The sequence below is a fragment of the Malaya genurostris genome, chromosome 2 (genome assembly GCF_030247185.1).
Source record: "Malaya genurostris strain Urasoe2022 chromosome 2, Malgen_1.1, whole genome shotgun sequence".
Taxonomy (NCBI): Eukaryota; Metazoa; Arthropoda; class Insecta; order Diptera; family Culicidae; genus Malaya; species Malaya genurostris.
The window spans coordinates 334,637,404-334,656,530 of NC_080571.1; the positions used below are offsets into that span (position 1 = coordinate 334,637,404).

The window sequence follows — 19,127 nt, forward strand, 5'->3', positions numbered from 1 at the left end:
TTCCGACTGCAAGCCAGTTTCGAACCTCCAAGAAGTGCTAGTCCTGCTTTTCCCAATATCCCTCATCCAGCCCTATTCATTCGTACTTCATTTACATGTGTCTGAATCACTGCTGACGTGAGAAAATAAATGTTTTTGTCTTTCTTTCAAAGTTTCCTTTCCATTAATAGTTTTTACTTATTTATTTTTTCATTTTAGTTGAATCATTGCCATTTTTCAGCTAGTAGTCAGTACTTCAATCATCGTTACATCTTTCTTCGAAAGATTTCCGTTTTTTTACACACCAAGTGACACCAAATAGAGTTAGGGTACTTTGGATGCAATTCACCAGAGGGTGGTGATGATTTGCAACATGACTAATAAATTCGAAAAATACCAATTCGGCGATACCGAGTTCGAAGTACCGGTGCGGTATGTCCGGCTCGAAGCAAAGGGATTCGGTGCGCAAGGAATGGTCTGGTAAGTCAGCCAGTTTGCCTCGTCCGTTCATTGTAAGTCTACTTCAACTAACCTAGGTCAATACATTCGGACCATTTCGCTAAATGTGTCTAACAAATTAATGTTTTGTTAATGCTTAACAAAAGTGAAGACGGATAATACTCACACTCATTGTCGTCATTGCAATCCATCTTTTCCTGAACTGAATAACATTGAAAAAGAATCGCATGAACATCGTAAAAACTTGTCAAATAACCATATTCATAAAACCAACTACAATTGTATGCGTAAATTCTAACCATTCCGATAAGATAACAATTTCTTTCGCATAAAAAAAATAGTCACTCGAAATGATTCCTGGCATCTGTTCCTTTCCCGTTTATTTCAGTGCCGCATACGACACAATCACACAGCAGAATGTTGCCATCAAAAAGCTATCACGACCGTTCCAGAACGTCACACATGCCAAACGAGCCTACAGGGAATTTAAGCTTATGAAATTAGTCAATCATAAAAATGTAAGCACACCACCGAGGACGGCACCGATTTTCGGAACCCGCCAGTTCTTTACTTGTTCTTTACTGTTTCAGATAATCGGACTGTTGAATGCATTCACACCGCAGCGCACGCTCGAGGAGTTCCAGGATGTCTACCTCGTTATGGAGCTTATGGATGCCAATCTGTGCCAGGTCATTCAGATGGACCTGGACCACGAGCGAATGTCCTACCTGCTGTACCAGATGCTGTGCGGCATTAAGCATCTGCACTCGGCCGGAATTATTCACCGGGTTAACTATTTGTAACTACATACGGAGCATGGGTTGAACTAACTATTCGTTTTTTTTCTCCCTCAGGACTTGAAACCTTCAAACATAGTGGTCAAGTCGGATTGTACGTTGAAAATTCTAGATTTTGGACTGGCACGTACCGCCGGTACGACTTTCATGATGACGCCGTACGTGGTGACGCGGTACTACCGCGCTCCGGAGGTGATTCTCGGCATGGGTTACAAGGAGAATGTCGACATCTGGTCTGTCGGGTGCATCATGGGTGAAATGATCCGCGGCGGGGTGCTATTTCCCGGTACCGATCATATTGATCAGTGGAATAAAATTATAGGTAATGTGAATGCGATTGTCGTCAGAGCGATGCGTTCGTTAATCGTGTATTACTTTTAGAGCAATTGGGCACACCGTCGCCTTCGTTTATGGCCCGGCTACAACCGACGGTGCGGAACTACGTCGAAAACCGTCCACGGTATACGGGCTATCCGTTCGATCGGCTTTTCCCGGACGTACTTTTCCCGACGGATTCGAACGAACACAACCGTCTCAAGGCTAGTCAAGCACGGGATCTGCTCAGCAAGATGCTAGTCGTCGATCCCGAGCATCGCATCTCCGTCGACCAGGCACTGGTGCACAGCTACATCAACGTGTGGTACGACGAGAGCGAAGTCAATGCGGTAAGTTGTGTGTAATATAATCTGGATGAAAAAAGACGGATGAGTAATGTCAGAAACATAACCGGAATACCATGAATAAGGTTAAAAGAATCGATCGATGTTGAACACTTTTAAGTGCAATACAAAAAAGTAGTTCTGGTCTTACCGTATTACTAGATCTGAGAGTTCAAGTCCAGATCCATAAACGGATTTTGCACCAGCATCAGAATTCTAAACCTGATCCTGGGAACTAGAACTGAGTTGAACTTGAACTCTGAAGTTGAAATTTTAACTTAAGGTAGCGCTTCGCCGTGGTCAGGTGAAGTTCGCTGTCTATCCCGGGTTTTCACACAGTTTACCCAAAATTGCAATAGAACAGGGAAAACGGAAATTCGTGCGAGTTGTACAAATAAATGAGGTTTTCCTTATTTTTTCGCACACTCGCAATGTCCAACACACAAGAAAACAAAATGTTTAACAAAACTCGCACGAAATCTCGCGAAAGAAACGCTTTCTAACTGATATTTTTCGCCAAATGCATAGTAAAATCATGTATGTTTTTGATTTTTCGTGAATCGGGTTAGTATTGGAGAAGTTTGCAATTTAGGGTGAAATTTCGGCGACAAAGCAAGAGGTAGCATTGAGTTGTCTCGCTTCGATCTGACCACGGCGAAGCGCTACCTTAAATCCCGGCCTGGATTCTAGAACTGAATTCTAAAGCTGAAACTAAGAAAATGAATTCAAGAACTGATTTTTTACTGAATTCTGGAAGTAATTTCCTGATCTGGATTCCGGAATAGAATTTTGAAAAATAATTTTAGAGCTGTGTATTGGAACTTGGTTCTGAATTTGGGTTGTAGAACAGAATTGTGGAATAGAATTCTGAAATTGAATTCTGGAACTGAATTCCGATTCTGAATTCCTTACCTGGATACTGTACCTGACTCCGTCCGAGCAAAAGAAAGGCAAGAAAATTTTGGAGCTTCATCGCTAAAAATATCTAAAAAAAATCGCTTGAAAAAAAACATTATTTAATAAAAAAAAATTGCACTGAGTTCTGGACCTTAATTTTAAAATAGAACTTTGAAACTGAATTCGATAACTGTAACTGCAATTCTATAACTGAATACTGGCTCTAGATTCGATTGTGACGATGAGCAAGCGAGATTTCTCCCCTCGCACTCTCAACTTCAACGAGAGCTCTTCTCTTTTACATAAAGCTTGCTTCAGATACAATTGGAACAAAGACAATTGCCTGTATTTCAGTTATTTGTTATTGAACTCAAGATCTTTTTTTATACAAATGTAGCGCTTTCTTCATACTTTTAAGAAATACCTTCTTCGTCCATCGTTTTAGATATCTTATTCCACCAGGTGGTCATCTGATTGATGTCTTTGACAACCTTTCCCTTTGCCTTGAGTCTCCTCTTCATGATTGCCCAGTATTTCTCAATAGGGCGGAACTGGGGGCAGTTGGGTGGGTTAAGGTTTTTCGGAACAAACTGGACCCCTTCCTCTGCATACAATTCTTGAACGACTTTTCTGTAATGGCAGCTTGCCAAATCTGGCCAAAACATTAAGGGATGGTCGTGGGATCGAATGTACTGCAAAATTCGTTTTCGGAGACACTCCTTTTGGTATAGTTCCGATGTCATTGTCTTATTTGTAACGAAAACTTTCGTTTGTTTGCCACAGCTGCAAATGCCCTGCCAAATCATAAATTTTCTTGCAAATTTGTCGGCAAAAACAAATTTAAATTTGGCTGGAACATCCCCCCGAGCCGTTGCCAAGTAAAATTTTTGACCTGGGATTCGCCCGAAGTCAGCCTTGACATAGGTTTCATCGTCCATCAGAAGACACCCGTCGAAGTTCTCCTCACGGTACTATGGGCAGCACCGAATTTTCTGACCAAAGCACGGTCCGACAGATTAGGATTCCTCTTAATCGTCTTCAAAATCTTACCACGCAGTTTCCGGTCGACAGTTCCACTCCGACGATTGGCTTGAGGCTTCCGAATCGTCGTCAATGTTTCCTTATACCGTTTGATAAAGCGCCATACGGTATTTCTGGGCAATGCCAGCTTTTTAGCTAGCCTAGGTGCAGACCACAATGGATTTTCCAAATAACTGGACACAATTTTTTCCCTTCTGTCGGCTTCCATGTTGATTGTTTACAAAGTACAGTCGATTTGCGAAATGTCAAAAATCATACGTGAAGCTGACAAAATTCCCGACACGTGGGCGCCAAGAATTTCCAAATCCGTCCACCAGGAGCGCCACAATATGAGCAAACGTTTGTTCCAATTCTAAATGAAGCAAGCTTTAAATACTCCACTGTTGTCTAAATCGTGCACGCATCATGAGTGCGCGTGTTTATTTTACTTTATGTCTAGCACTGAATCACACCAAAGTGCTAGAGCAAAGCTCCCAAAATCTCTGAGGTGAGCACTCTGGTGTATGGTTTGCGTAGAAGAAGCGTGGGGCACGCAAAATCAGCAAGAAAAAAACAAGTTATCGTTGAGTTTTCGTTTTACCTTGCAAGATTTTCATAGAAAATCCAAATCTACTCTCTATTAATTGAATTTCACAGAAGTGTTCGCTCACCATCACGCGCCAGTGATCACTTGAGTGTATTTAGACGAGACTACGTGAGAGCGATTCATGAGACAAGAATGTGGTTCTCTCGCACCAGCTTCTTTCTACATAAGCTTACACTCAAAGTCTGTCTAATGAACACTGAGAAGAAGTGCGCTTTCCTTTTTGTGTGATGCCCACCGAATGCATCTGCAGTGTAGGAATGAAACTTACACACTGCACGGAAAGACCGAAATTAGCATTTTGGCGAAAAAATTAGTTGATTTTCTGATTTTAGTTAGTTATTTTTTGAGACAACTAAAAAAATCTTACTTTTGCTAATTTAGATTTTTTAATTCTGATTCTCTTAATAATAATAAAATATTTGTTGAAATGGCTATTTTTTTTAGTTGAATTCACCAATTAAACGTGCTGACAATTCTTAGCTAAGGCACACTTCATTTCCATTCAACTAATTTTTTAGTTGAATTAGAGAAATAAAACGTTGTTTTCAACCAACATAAATGGTTGAATTGGCTTCGGCAATTTGCAGCTATGTGGCGCACTGTCACCGAAAAAAACGTTAACACCGTAATGACTACTAGCCACTAGATGGCACACTACTACCGAAAAAAATTTCAGTCGCGGTTATCTTTTCTATATTTGCAGGTATAAATACGATGTTGTATTGGAGAAAAAGACATAAGCGAAACATAAACTTCTTTTTGAAAAATTTTACTTCTAAATCGCTGTTTTCTTCATTCGACTTCGCAAAATCGACTCTCTCACTGAAAACTTTGAGCACTCGGCAAACAAAAACCGAATACAAGTAGTACACCGGACGGCGTAGCCCGGAATGAGAAGATACAAAAAAACATCATTTGACGTATACAATTAGAGTGCAACATTCGAAACTCACTTCACTGTTTCCCGTAAAAACATTATTACCCACAATCGCTTCAACTGCGCACAAATTCTGAATAAATACACTTTCCACTAACAATTTACGTCATTTTTACATATCGGTTTAGAAATTTATATAGGGATATATCGTAACACATGCGAAAAACATCTAAACAATTTGCGAGCAGTTTCAACAAGACTGTCCCTTTTAGCTTTTTAATGGATTGTTTTGCTTTGACACTACTGTCCTTCAGTAATGACGGTGATAGATAAATAGAATCAAAGTTTCTGATTTTAATAACGAAATTAGTTGTCAATGAGAATTTCGTGTTGGATCGAAATATTGCTGGTTTGTGTCTAGAATATTCGCCAACTAAACACATACTCTAAAAATAAGAGTTTTTTTCAGCACAGTAAATTCTAAATTTTAACTAATTTTATAGTTATTTTGGAAATTTTGTTGTTAAAATCAACTAATTCAAAAACAGTAATACGAATTAGGCGCAGAGCTAATTTCGGTCGTTCCGTGTGGTGTATTACTCTAGTGAAATACCATCACTGCGTCCGAGTAAGAGAAAACCTAGGGTTCTGGCTTAATTGTGCTACACTTCTCCCACTCCGAAAAAGGAATCTTCTAATCGTGTATTTTGACATGTAGGAATGATAAACAGTCATTCGGGGCGAAAACAGGGCTATTCCATATTTTGATCTTTCAAAAAATTAATCGGACCGTGGCCAAAATTTATTTGTGTGCCCCTCACTAACTAAATGACCTTTTTTGTGCTCGGCGGGTCCCGCCAAGGGCCGTCGGCTCGGTAGCACATGTCCCCACTGCCCCTCTGTAAAAGCGGCCCTGGTACACAAACATTTTTTTATTTGTTGTGTGTTCTTTGAACGCTTTTCACACTTCTGAGCGGAGTTACTTTACTGTTTTTTGCCATTACGGTTAGAGTTCGACTGATAGAGCTGTCAAATTTTGTCTGCAGACTCATGGGTTACTATGATTGATGCTGCATGGGCAGTTTCGTCACTGCGGGTGATGGTAAACTCATGAAAAATCGGCAATTTTCATCTATTTTTTTAAATGCGAACGTTTTTCAAAAGCTTGAGTGCTCATGTTTTGAGTGAATAAACCAAAGAGATGCTTTGCACCTTCCAGGCGAATTGTACATCGCTTACTTACTCATTATGGTTGCCTCTGGTGAGAGGAATCAATAAGCCAGCAGTATTTTAGAACTATAACAGACTTCATAAAACAATTTTTGCGAATGATAAAAATATCAATCAATTTTTATAAAATTTATAATTTATAGTATTGTCGTTCGATACAGTAGTTGCGACAATATTTCTACTCCGTACATAATTGGCTGCATTTTAGACGATTATTCAGAAGATTTTCTAATCGTCGTTCTGTGTTTCAGTTTTTGCTTTACACTGCCAATTGTTGTCCCATATGCTTAGAAGTTACGTCTAAGACGAAACAAAAATAATACATGAAGTTGTTTGAAAAACAATTTTACTAGTGGTTATTTATGTTTTGTTGCCAGTCTCACTAAGCTTATTGTGATGGCTGGCCAGACTCTGTTTTGAGACACCTGTAACAGGAGAAATATACCAAGGTAGCCCGGGAAGTTAGTAATTTAGTTTCACCGGGAAAAGGTAGGGAATGTTAGTGAAAAACCATGAAAAATATTACTAGCTCAAAGATGACTAACAGTTGTCAGCATCATGATTTTTTTTTCAACAAGTGAAAAGTAGGAGACAATACTCAATTGAGTTTGAACAAAATGTTCAGTAAAAGTGTTGATGCAACTTATTATCTCATATCTGTATCTATGTTGAACATAAAATTGGAAATTGGACCAACACCCCATATCTCGTCCAACGAATTTTAGCGGGTTTAACAGCAGTTTTAAATCAATCAGGAAGCACCAGATATTTCTTAATCGTTATCAATAACAGCACAATGAAAGCTTATTTTGAAAACTAAGGATAATTTGGATGCTTAGAATAAGTATTCAACATACTTGAAAATTGATGGCAAAGTCTCAAGATAACATCGGAAAATTTTTTAATCAAATTAACACAAATTTGTAGGAACCTTCCTGTTTTTAAGTTTGCCAAAGATTACCCTTATAAAGACTGTCCCAGAAAATACTTTGATTTCGCTGAAAATAATTCACAAGTGTTAGATATTCAAATTTTATTCGATATACTGATAATATTAGCAGTGGCGTCTCGTCCTCATGTGCACCTCGTGCACTGCTCAACCGGTCGAATTGAAGGAATGAACTGCGTTCCCAACCCCATCCAAATTCAATTATTTTTTTGGATTCTTCATTTATTCGATAAAAACAGGCTGAATAGTACCGAAATTACATCAGACTTATATACATCAGACATAAAATTTCAAGTATCTGTTGTCGCTGTCTTAGTGTCTTTTCCGTGCACATGAGATTTTTTTGTGTAATAAAAAATCTCTGATATTTTTTTTGTTTAATAACAAATCCCACCCGAAAGTATATCGTTATCTCATTGTATTGAAAAACACAAGCGAATCTTTATTCCTCAATCTTTAGTTTTCACTTACAACGAACTGTTACATCTGCTATCATACCACATAAGCAGTGCACAACTAGTCAATTTTGTCACGGGACGCCACTGAATATTAGACTACAACAACAGAATATTATTCTCAACATTTGCTACTTAGCCATTATAGACTAGCTGGCGCACCTTCTTGCGAACGTTCTTCATTGTATTCCGTACAGAATTCTTGGCGACAAGTTTTGACACTTTTTCAAATCTTTTTCGAACTGTTGAATGGTTTCGGCTGCCGAGACATGTTTCCTAAGATGTGCCTTCGTTAATGCCCAAAATTCCTCAATTGGTCGAAGTTGTGGGCAATTTGGTGGATTCATGTCTTTTGGGACGAAAGTGACATTTTTGGTAGTGTACCATTCTACCGTTGATTTCGAGTAGTGGCAAGAAGCAAGATCTGGCCAGAAGACAACAGGATCCTTGTGGCTTCGAATCATGGGTAGAAGTCGTTTTTGTAAACATTCCTTGATGTAGCTTATGATAAAAAAAGAACCGGAATTTTCATTTTAAAATTCCCGCGCTTGTCTAATCGGTAAACTTTTATTCTCTCAACGTTGGCAACACTTCTATACACATTCTGTCAAATTTTAACGCATATCGTACGATTAGTTTTTGTTTGGCGTCTATACAAAGAAGTTGAAAAATTTTCGTGTGGCGATTTTTATAATGGATGAAAATTTAGAATAACCTACGTGCATCAAATTTTGTGTTGTAAATGGATTTAAGTGTTCCGAAACGTTGAAAATGTTAGAAAATGCCTTTGGTGAATCGTGTCTAGGAAAAACACAGGCATACGAGTGGTATAAACGCTTCAAAGGTGGTCGTACAAGCTTGGGTCATGATGAGATCCCTGGCCGTCCAACAACATCTGTTACTGAAGAAAACATTGAATCGGCGAAGCAAATCCTGTTGCAAAATCGTTCTGTACCGATTAGAGAGATTGCTGTGTTGTTGGGCATCTCTTATGGATCAGCCGAACACATTTTAACTGATGTTTTGGGTTTGAAACGCGTCGCTTCTCGGTTGGTGCCAAAAAAAGCTGAATTCCATTCAAAAAACTGCGTCGTGTTGATGTGGCCAAAGAGATGATTTCCAACGCAGGTAGTGACCCCACTTTCATCGAATGCATCATAACTGGTAATGAGGTGTGGATCTATGAATATGACGTCGAAACCTCACAACAATCGACCGAATGGCGCTTCGAAGGCGAGCCGTTGTTCTAAATTTTCATCCATTATAAAAATCGCCATACGAAAATTTTTAAACTTCTTTGTATAGACGCCAAACAAAAACTAATCGTACGATATGCGTTAAAATTTGACAGAATGTGTATAGAAGTGTTGCCAACGTTGAGAGAATAAAAGTTTACCGATTGGACAAGCGCGGGAATTTTAAAATAAAAATTCCGGTTCTTTTTTGATAATAAGGTATATTTCGCTGTTCATTGAAGCAGTGGTGATGATGGGTTTCGAAATCTTACTGCAGTTACAAATTGCTTGCCAGACCATAGCTTTCTTATCAAATTTTTCGACTTCAATCGATGTCTCGGACTGGTTTAACACTTGCCCTTCTCGCACCGTATAATATTGTGGTCCCGGCAAAAATTTGTCATCGAATTTCACGTAGGTTTCGTCGTCCATGATTATGCAATTCAAATTTCCATCAAGAATCATATTGTACAGCTTTCGAACCCTCGGCCTGATCGATGATTCTTGTTTCGGACAACGTTTTGGTTGTTTCTGCTTCTTATAGGTTCGAAGATTCAAACGTTCTTTAGCACGAAGAACATTTGACTTCGAAATGCCCACTTTTTTGGCCACATCCCGAACTGAAACCTCCTTCTTTTGCTCGAACGCCTTCAGTATACGTTTATCCAACTGAGGGTTAGCAGGACCTTTTTTTTACCCGTTTTCGGTTTATCCTCAAAGGTGTTATCTTCATCGAACTTCCTGATTGCATTTCGCACGGTTTTTTCACTTACTCCTTCCATTTTTTGCTATCTTTCTCAGTGACAGTCCGCGTTCTGTGCACCATTTGTACACAATTTTTCGACGTTGTTCTGCTGAAAGTCCACGCATTTCGGAACAAACTAATGAAAACGAATAAACAACTGCACAAGTGGTTAGAGAAGAGTGTAAACAACACGACGCAGCCATAAAAATTGACAGATTCTGACCCATTGCGAAATGGCAGCTGTTTTTTGATTGCGCCCATACTTTCTGGGTCAGTCTTAAATAAGTCATAAAAACAAGTTATTTCTTATGCTTACTGTATTTCACCTATCATTTCATTCATGAATATTTTTTCAGTATTAAACAAACTTTCTATTTGTCGAATTTTGGGATGGTTCGTCTGTTGAATGAAATTACTACTTATTAGAAAATAAATATCAAAATTTCAATTTTTGATTAAATGTTTAAACTATTCGCAAACAGTTCACAGCAAAGCGCAGATCGCTTAGTATACGTACTTTTAATTCATAGACAATTTATAAAAATGACAATTTTCTTTCAAATTTTAACTTTTCCTGAGAAAAAAGTTAATGTGCAGTTAATTTAAATGCAATGTCATGAACGCAATGGAAAAAGTATCGCAATCAAAGTAACTTGTAATACACCGTTCATTTTAGTTAAATTTTGTTCTATATATCAGAAGCGATCTGTAAAACATTGCCTTCACAGCCTATAGGTTTCGACTTTTCAGCACTATTCATAACATTCATGAGCAAAGTTGAATACTACTTTATAACTCTTGATAGTGATAGGTCGATAGGTCTAAAAAAGCGTGATTCTACATTATTTATAAGCGATATTAATTTCGTCAGAAAAAAACACACTAAAATATAAAAAAGTTTACACCTCTATGCGGGCATCATGCTCATTTATTTTAGACATTTCACTTCTGGGTGCACCCTAAACGCAAACTGTTAAACATGACTGAACTAATAGCCTTTTTCGTCACGAGATGATGTCTTTTTCGATTTGTATTGGATTCGTTAAAGTGATCCATATTGATATATAATACATTTGGTTAAATACTTCAGAGCTTTATAGTCCTGTAAATAGTCCGATTCACTCTCCGTCGTCTTCCATTGAGATATTGTTCAAACCTATCGAGGTACCATGACCGTAGCAAACTGATTGGTCTAGATTTATTATCTTTCCGTCGAAATGTATGTAAGGCTAATTTTGTGGTAGATCGTTCTTCAGGTTACTGCCTAATTGGTTTTATTTTCTATAAATGAACTACATTGAAGGAAAATGTATTATTTGGATGATTGTAATGTTTATGCAAAAAATGAGGAGGTTTTATGCCTTTTGGAAACTAACTCCAATGGGATTTTCCCAGAACAAAACAAATGAATAAACTATAATTGAACCACTACAAGAATCAAAAAAATAATTCGTGGAGAGGAAAAGAGGGGGGGGGGGCATAGGTATGAAATTTTTATAATCGAAACAAAAAAAAATCAATCAGTTTATAAGACAGTTTTTTTTTCAATGAAGTATATTGTGTTCAGGAAAAAAAAACCTAATTAATTGAAATTCCACAAGGCAGTCTATTTTGGTCGCCGATATTTTTACTGTATGTCAATGATATAAGTTTTCCACTGAGAGGAGCGGCTATACTAAAGACGTTAAAATATTGATTCACGAATTTAATTTGAACTGCTTTAAGCACTGATGAGCCGAATGTGAAACGCGAAGAAAATGATTCACGAATTGCATATGAACGCATGTTTTGATTGTTCTATTAATAGTTTATTCAGGGTGGCAAGTGACCGGGAAAATCGGGAAAACCGGGAAAAAGTCGGGAATTTTAGTGAAAAACCGGGAAAAATATTACTAGTTCACCTATGAGTAACAGTTGTTAGCATAATGATTTTTTTCAACAATTGAAAAGTAGGAGATAATACCCAGGTTTGCGTTTGAGCGAAATGTTCAGTACAAGTGTTGAAACAACTTATTGTCCATTGGAAATTGGGTCAACACCCCATGCCTCGTCTAACGATTTTAAGAGACTTGCAGGCAGTTTCAAATCAAACAGGAAGCATCAGAGTTTTTTAATTGTTATCAATAACAGCATAATGAAAGCTCATTTTGAAAAATAAGGATAATTTTAATACATCTGTTGGATTTTTATTAAATTATTTTTGAATAAGTATTCAACACACCTGCAAAATTTATGGCAAAATCTCAAGGTAACATAGGTAAAATTTTTAATAAAATTATTAAAACTGATTTCTGAGGACCAGTATAGAATCTTAGAGATTTAGAAAATGGATTGATTTGTTCAGTGAATCTATGTTTAATTTTCTTTTAAAGGTCCTCAACTATTCCACAGCAGGATCGCAAGAACGTTTATATTGATGTAAATGAAGGTGAATTGAATTTAGTTGGAGCTTTTGGAACTTCAATAAAGTAATGAATTAAATTATATACGACTATATCTATATTTCCCAAAACAATTTCAGGGTTTACATTCGATAGTATTCTAGTCGATTAGTTCTAAGCTGGTAGAATATATAACTAATTGAACTAATCATTGCTTAATTTGAAACCCTGAATGTTGTTGATTGATCTGCTAGAATCAGACAAATTGTAGAAAGATTACTCATAGAAGCTAAATTAGTTAGGCTATTGGAAATAAAACTGATTTAAAGCCAGTGGAGAGTTCATCATGAAGAACTCGTACTTTCTGATTATTTTTCTGATCACTCTACGAGCATTTAGAATCCTATTAGGAAAAAACAGATCGTTATATTGTGCATTTCACAGCTATCATTTGATTTATTTGCCCATCAACTCATTGAAATCGTAAACATGCTTATTGACTAACAGATACATTAGAGAAAAAAAAAGCAAATCGAAGCAGCCGAACGGTTTTGCGAAATCTTATACCGTTTTCGTTTTTGAACCTAGACACGGGCGAGTCTGACTCCGAGTAAAACGAACACGTGGTACGCGCCCTAAACAACAACTAATGAAAAAAAGAAAAAATAAACAAACTGGCAGGGATGCGTGGTGCGACCCGAGAAAATTGCCAGAGCGAAACTACGCGATTGGAGTCCGATCTAGAGCGACCTCAGGTTGCTAAAACAAACATATCAAACGTTGTTTGGGCGACTCTGGGTCAGCTTTCGGGCTGCTCTGATCAATAAACGAAAACGGTATTAGGTATACATAAATCTAATGATTTTAAATTCAATTCTATTACATGAAAATTTCAAATTTTTGGTCTGACAAGACTTTGTTAATAATGTTTATGGTTTTATGGTTTTCATCACAATCACATGATGATAATTTATCTGATGGTATCGTTCGTTGAACAGATGTGCTTGCAAGCGACATAATTTAAACAGTATATGTTCATATAACAATTTTTTGTACCTTGACCGAAGCCCTGGCAATGACGATATTATGTTAGATTCGCTGTGCCATCATCAGTGTTGATGATTGTCGATAATTTGGCAGAAAGCGGCTCGATATTTCTCTACATTGTATACAACATTTTCAATCTGGTAGAAGATGCTACAAGAACTCGCTGTCTCTCAATGCATGAACCGTGAGAGAATTTTTCGACATTTCTTCGCTCCACTTCATGTTCTGAGTATTTCACAGCCCTTAACAAAATATATTCAGTCCAGCAATGATCCAAGAGAGAATCGCAAGTTGACAATTATCGCAGATAATTCGACTTGATGATTCTCATCCTAGATTACAATACACAATATTTCAAAACCCTGGTCTGGAGCTTTCCCAGCTATTTTCAGAGATACAACTTATACAATGGTTATATGCACATAGTTAGAATAAGGGGCAATAGTAAAATGATTCTATCGCATTGCCCGTACAGAATCGGATCACAAAACGGGAATAAGCGACCGTTTGTTGCTTCAGAGAGAATCCCCACAGCAGCGTGCTAACCCGTGATGCTCAGACAGGTCTGATTAGGTCATCGAGAGAAATTCGCTTTCGCACTGGTGTCCATTTTATGTTATATGAGCCATGACGGTGTTTTGTTGCTGAGATGATATCCGTCTCTCTTTGATGGCACTGATTGAATCGTTTGAAGAGTTGGTAGAGATCGTTTTTTATTACGATATAAGCCATCCTTGGCCATCATGCCGTTTATAATTTTCCCACCGAACTGAGATTTCCACTTTCACTTCCGGAAGAAGCGAAGAAAGCTCTGTGCAAAATGATTTGAAGTTGCAAGCATAGATTGTAGTTGTTTTTTCCGAGTGGCGTCCGTTTTTGGGATTGTTGTTCATTATTGATTTATTTTCAATCATATGTATGTATACCAAAAAAATAATAGAAACTGTCATATGCACTCGGAAGAAATCGGTTACGTATAACCAAAACCCCTGAATAACTTGAAAAAGGCTTTATGCTTTTCTTATATGCACATGTTATAATGAATATTTTCTATTTATACATCAAAATGCCTGGAAAGTATTTGAATCCTCAATTAGCGGGCTTATTATAATGATCCTTTTTGGACATGGGATATCTGTTTAAAGTTTGAATTAAAAAATGTTTAAAAAAAACTAAACAGGGGCGATTTGAGCCTATTCCGAAAAACCGGGAATTTTTATCTCAGAAAACCGGGAAAACCGAAAAAAACCGGGAAATTGAAATCTGCAATTCACTTGCCACCCTGTTTATTTTCTATCAAAATCTCACTGAAAAAATCTCTAATATTCTGGTAGGATAGAAAATTTGTTATAAAATATATTTTTTTATTATTAATTTATCTCGTTTTCCTCTAACTCTCACTCTCCAACAGCCCGCTCCGGGACCATACGACCACAGCGTAGACGAACGGGAGCACACTGTCGAGCAGTGGAAGGAGCTCATCTACCAGGAGGTCATGGAATACGAGGCCCGCAATAATCTGGCCGACGGTGAAGGTACCCCGCGGTAGAAATCGTCGGCTCAATAAAACGAATCGAACCTGGTGTTCCTGGATTCGCACCAGGAAGCAACCAGCATGTGCGAAGAGCGCCTAGTTTGAGCGAGCGGAAATCCGATCGCATGATAGATCTCCTCCTCTTCATTGTTGCTGTTCTGCTGCGGTAACGCGGAAATCCCTATCAAGACAGTAACAACCGTGGCATTCAGAACCATACCACTACCGTTTAAGAAAAGATTTAGAAAGTGAACTGTATTAATGGACCCGCACGCATTACCTACGGGCCGATGTGTTGTTAGGGACAGCAACAAATATTAATATTTTCCTCCTCTGATACTATCATCCAAATAGTTGCAGTTTCCGATTCATGCCACCATCTACCATCATTAGCGAGAGTTAAATGTTTTCATCCGGTACTGAAGAAAATGAGAAAAAAAAAGAAAATCAGCAAATCGTTACAAACAAACATGAACGAATGGTTTCGTTTTGTTTTCCCTTTTTTACTCGCCAGAAATGGGGTCAAAAAGTCGTACTAAACAAAATATAAAAAAAGTATTTGAGAACAGAGAAGAAAAAAGAAGATGAAAACCGCGCGCTGTGAAGATCATTACTAAACATTAAACGCAAAAGCAAACACACACAAATCACTCTAACATACGATAGTTGGTTTGATAAGAAAACAGAAAATTAAGATTTGTAAATATTTATTACAGTTGTAAACGACTCCTAATCAAGCATGAATAAACGGCATGACATACCTAGAATTAATCGTGACAGTTCGTTTGTACGTGAGTGAGTTTTGTGGAAGCAGAGTTAAGGGACGACGAGTACTTTAAGGACAGGAAAATAAAACCAACTTCTGTGTGGCAGAAACCCAAGCAGTTAGTCAAAACGTGCAATAATTTTATCATCAAATTACAACACAAATACGCTTCCATCAAGGATTATAGAGTCTGGTACTCCGGAAGTTCAAATCAGCATCAGAAGACAAGTTGCACAGAAACAAGAAAAAAAAACAATTTGTAGACCGCTTTTAATTGTTGAAGTGAAACATTAATTATAAAGTACAGCTAAAAGCCAGCAGCTAAATTGTGGAACCTTTTGCATACATAGTCCAAAAGTATAACGTGTTCCAATTGGAACGAATGTCTATCATCCTCACGTTTATTGTGTTTGTGGTCGCTACAGGTTGCGTTTCTCTCCCAATACGGGAAGAAGACATATGCATGTGATATGGTAAGTAGCTTTTATTTATTAGATTGATTCATTGAAATGGGTTTCGTTCGCCTATTACAATAACACAAGATGCTCAGGTTAATGCGCGGCAAGCTAAGATTGTAACCGATTTTCCTTACACTCTATTTTCTAATGCTTTTTCATTTCTGTCACGTGTCCAAATCACGGTACGGCAAACGTACTACGTAGACTCTTTTGATCCCAATCCTTGATCTGTACATTAATTTAGACAACACTGCCCTCTATTCGAGTTAAGGTGACAAAAAAAAAACAAGAAGTGTCGAAATACATTCACATTCACATGGAAAAACACCTAGAAACAAGTCGTAGTTTAAAAAAAAAGGTTAAAACTAAATTGAAGTTTCTATTGCCATCTCAATTTGCCATATTCATCCCGGAGAAAAGAGAAAACGTACCCGCAAGTACTTAAAACCTATAGAAATCAACCCTTACAGACATTTCTAATCAATACAAGTAATTAAAAAAAAACTTATTAATAACTTTGTTGTAATGATTTAAAAAGTTATTGATACAAACATTGAGTAAACAAACAATAAATAAGGTAGACGAAGGAATCATGTAAATAAGTAATGATATAATAATGCAAGAAAACAAAAAATACAACAAATCTAGATGAAAAAGTCTAAACAAAGTAAACCATATAGCAATTAGTGCATCCCATAACACGTTACAAGTAATCAAGAAAGTTAAAACCCAGCTCTAATCATTTTTTGATGATTAGCGTCACAGCGCCCACATGCAACACTGAGTTTCATCGCAGAGTAAATCAATTGTAGCCTTCGTTAGAAGAAGGCTCTATTCGCGGTGATCTTTTTTTATTTATCAAAAGTTATCTGAGCTAAGTAACAATTGATATCGAGCACACGTCTAATCTTCTACTAAATACTGAATTTTTCCTGTTGACTTACATGATCCAAAAAAAAAACAAAACAAACAAACACTGAAACTAGGAAGCATTCATTCAATTTGTCATTTCTAAGCAAATACTATGAGAAACCAAAAAAAAACATACGCTGAAAGAAGATCACGAGTAAAAGAACAGTTTTACGAATCCGCCCTTTTTATAGAAAGAAACACAAATGATACAACAAAATACAACAAGAAAACATACAAAAACACAATTCTAATCCTTATCAAGAGCTGCTAATATTCCCCCATTCATCGAGAAGGCGAGAATAAATCGAGAGCTCGGAACCCTCTATGCATATTATTAGCCAGTCATTTCGCGTGAAGGATTGAAAATAAATGACAAAACTGCTTTGATGAAAAACAAAACAACAATTAGTGACAATCGCTTTTTCCGATTTCTCGTTTCCTGCAGTTTCGGCGGCCAGAGCAGTACGAGGGGAAACTGCCTTTCTGTTCAGTATCAAGACAACACAAGTTAGATGATGCATACCAAAACGAACCGACTTTGGCTACGCAAAATGAAACAAAAAAAACACATAAACAATTAACGTCCAAGCAACTATAGAATAAAACAAGAAAGAAAATACTGATTGGAATGAAAGCGCTTTGAAGAATTTTGCCACTCCTGTCACATTCGTCATTCGTACGGTACTTTTCTAACCGGTTTGCACGATTTGGTTTTGTTTTATCCTATCCCTAAAACATCAGACAGTATAATAAAAGCTAATTGGTCATCTAAAGAATTATTTCCTCTAAATGATCTAAGTTGAACAACATCCAGCAACTAAAACGTAATTGTAATATGAAAAAAAAAAAGGATCCGAGTTGTACAGACAAGGGCCTCAGAAGCAAAAAGTAAAACAAACAAAAAAAAACAGCTCCCGGAAAGCTAAGTAAAATCACACAAAATTTAGAAAGCGTGATCAAGAGGTAACTACCAGGTAAAAAATATTGAAATCTAACTATACTTATACTAACTAATGGAAAACAAATGAATGAGGTCGGCGGCAAAGTGAAGGGAAACAAATAGTTTTACTACTGAGTTTAGTAGGGATGCGGTTCAGATATCTGACTGAAATACACACATACACATACACACGACGAGCCAGCAAACAGATCAGAAAATCAGACCTTAGGAAATTGCCACGTCAAACCATGAGAATGTAAGATCGGTTGGCTTTGCGGGATCACGTGAAATGTGCACCCTGAACTGCAAGGACAAAAGTTAGTTTGATGAAGACAGTGATGTGAGTATAAAAGTGTATTGAAATAACATTATAATTGAAATAAAATGAAAACGTAAATAAAAACTGATGATAAGACAGACGAAATAAAAACTGATTGAAAATTACTGATAATATAATCTATTTATCACAGGAAAGAATTAGGGTAAGTTTCTTGAAACGACCGGAATAATGATGACAAACCAGTGGCTGTCAAGTTCTGCTATTGTAACGCTTGAGATAATACTTATATGCACACACACGTACACTTTACTTTGAAAAATTAAAGCAAATATCACCAAATAATCAGTGAGATGTGCCACTTGAGCCATTTGGTTCGAATTCCAACTTCTGGTTTGGCAAACCCACTTCGCAGCCGATTCGTAACAATTGCGTTCCAGATATTAGTATTTTACTGCTCGATCATGAAATAGGTTAACGGGGCCAGCGTCTAATACTTCGAAACGACTAGTTAATGAATGAATGGTTGAATGTTTTCCTTTTTTTTTTTTGATGACAATTCTCAATTCTTCACATAAGGAGTGTATCGATAAGTAGTTAGCAACATTCAAACAGTTATTACTCTGAAATGGCCTAATTTTTTGCAGTGTGTATTGCGGTGACATGTTTGCTAACATGTCAACAGCAGCTGCGCAATCGATTGGTTTCGGTACGGTTTATCGTTTCAATGATGAGTCGAATTGATCCGGAAACGCGAAAGAAAATTCTGCACACTTGGTGCTCAGAAAGTGGTGTCACGTACAACGAAATTGCAAAACGGGGGAAAGTGCACCACACCAGTGACAAATATATATTATCGAGAAGTTCGGTAAGACCCTTTCCATGGAGGATTTTCCCCGATCC

At 37.3% G+C, this 19,127-nt stretch overlaps 1 protein-coding gene across 10 annotated transcripts in view; it reads left to right on the forward strand.

Moving 5' to 3' along the window:
• The window catches only part of LOC131431658 (stress-activated protein kinase JNK), a 212,401-nt gene extending 194,010 nt beyond the window's left edge, over window positions 1-18,391 (forward strand). For 9 of the 10 annotated variants that reach the window (XM_058597495.1, XM_058597491.1, XM_058597497.1 and 6 more), the window contains 6 exons: window positions 199-459; window positions 827-956; window positions 1,029-1,226; window positions 1,293-1,557; window positions 1,617-1,900; window positions 14,749-18,391. In XM_058597495.1, coding sequence (XP_058453478.1) covers window positions 341-459; window positions 827-956; window positions 1,029-1,226; window positions 1,293-1,557; window positions 1,617-1,900; window positions 14,749-14,886 — 1,134 coding nt within the window. In that variant the 5' untranslated portion in view covers window positions 199-340 and the 3' untranslated portion in view covers window positions 14,887-18,391. The remainder of the gene's footprint in view (window positions 1-198; window positions 460-826; window positions 957-1,028; window positions 1,227-1,292; window positions 1,558-1,616; window positions 1,901-14,748) is intronic. The other variant, XM_058597499.1, reaches the window with a different exon arrangement.
• The last annotated feature ends 736 nt before the right edge of the window (window positions 18,392-19,127 follow it).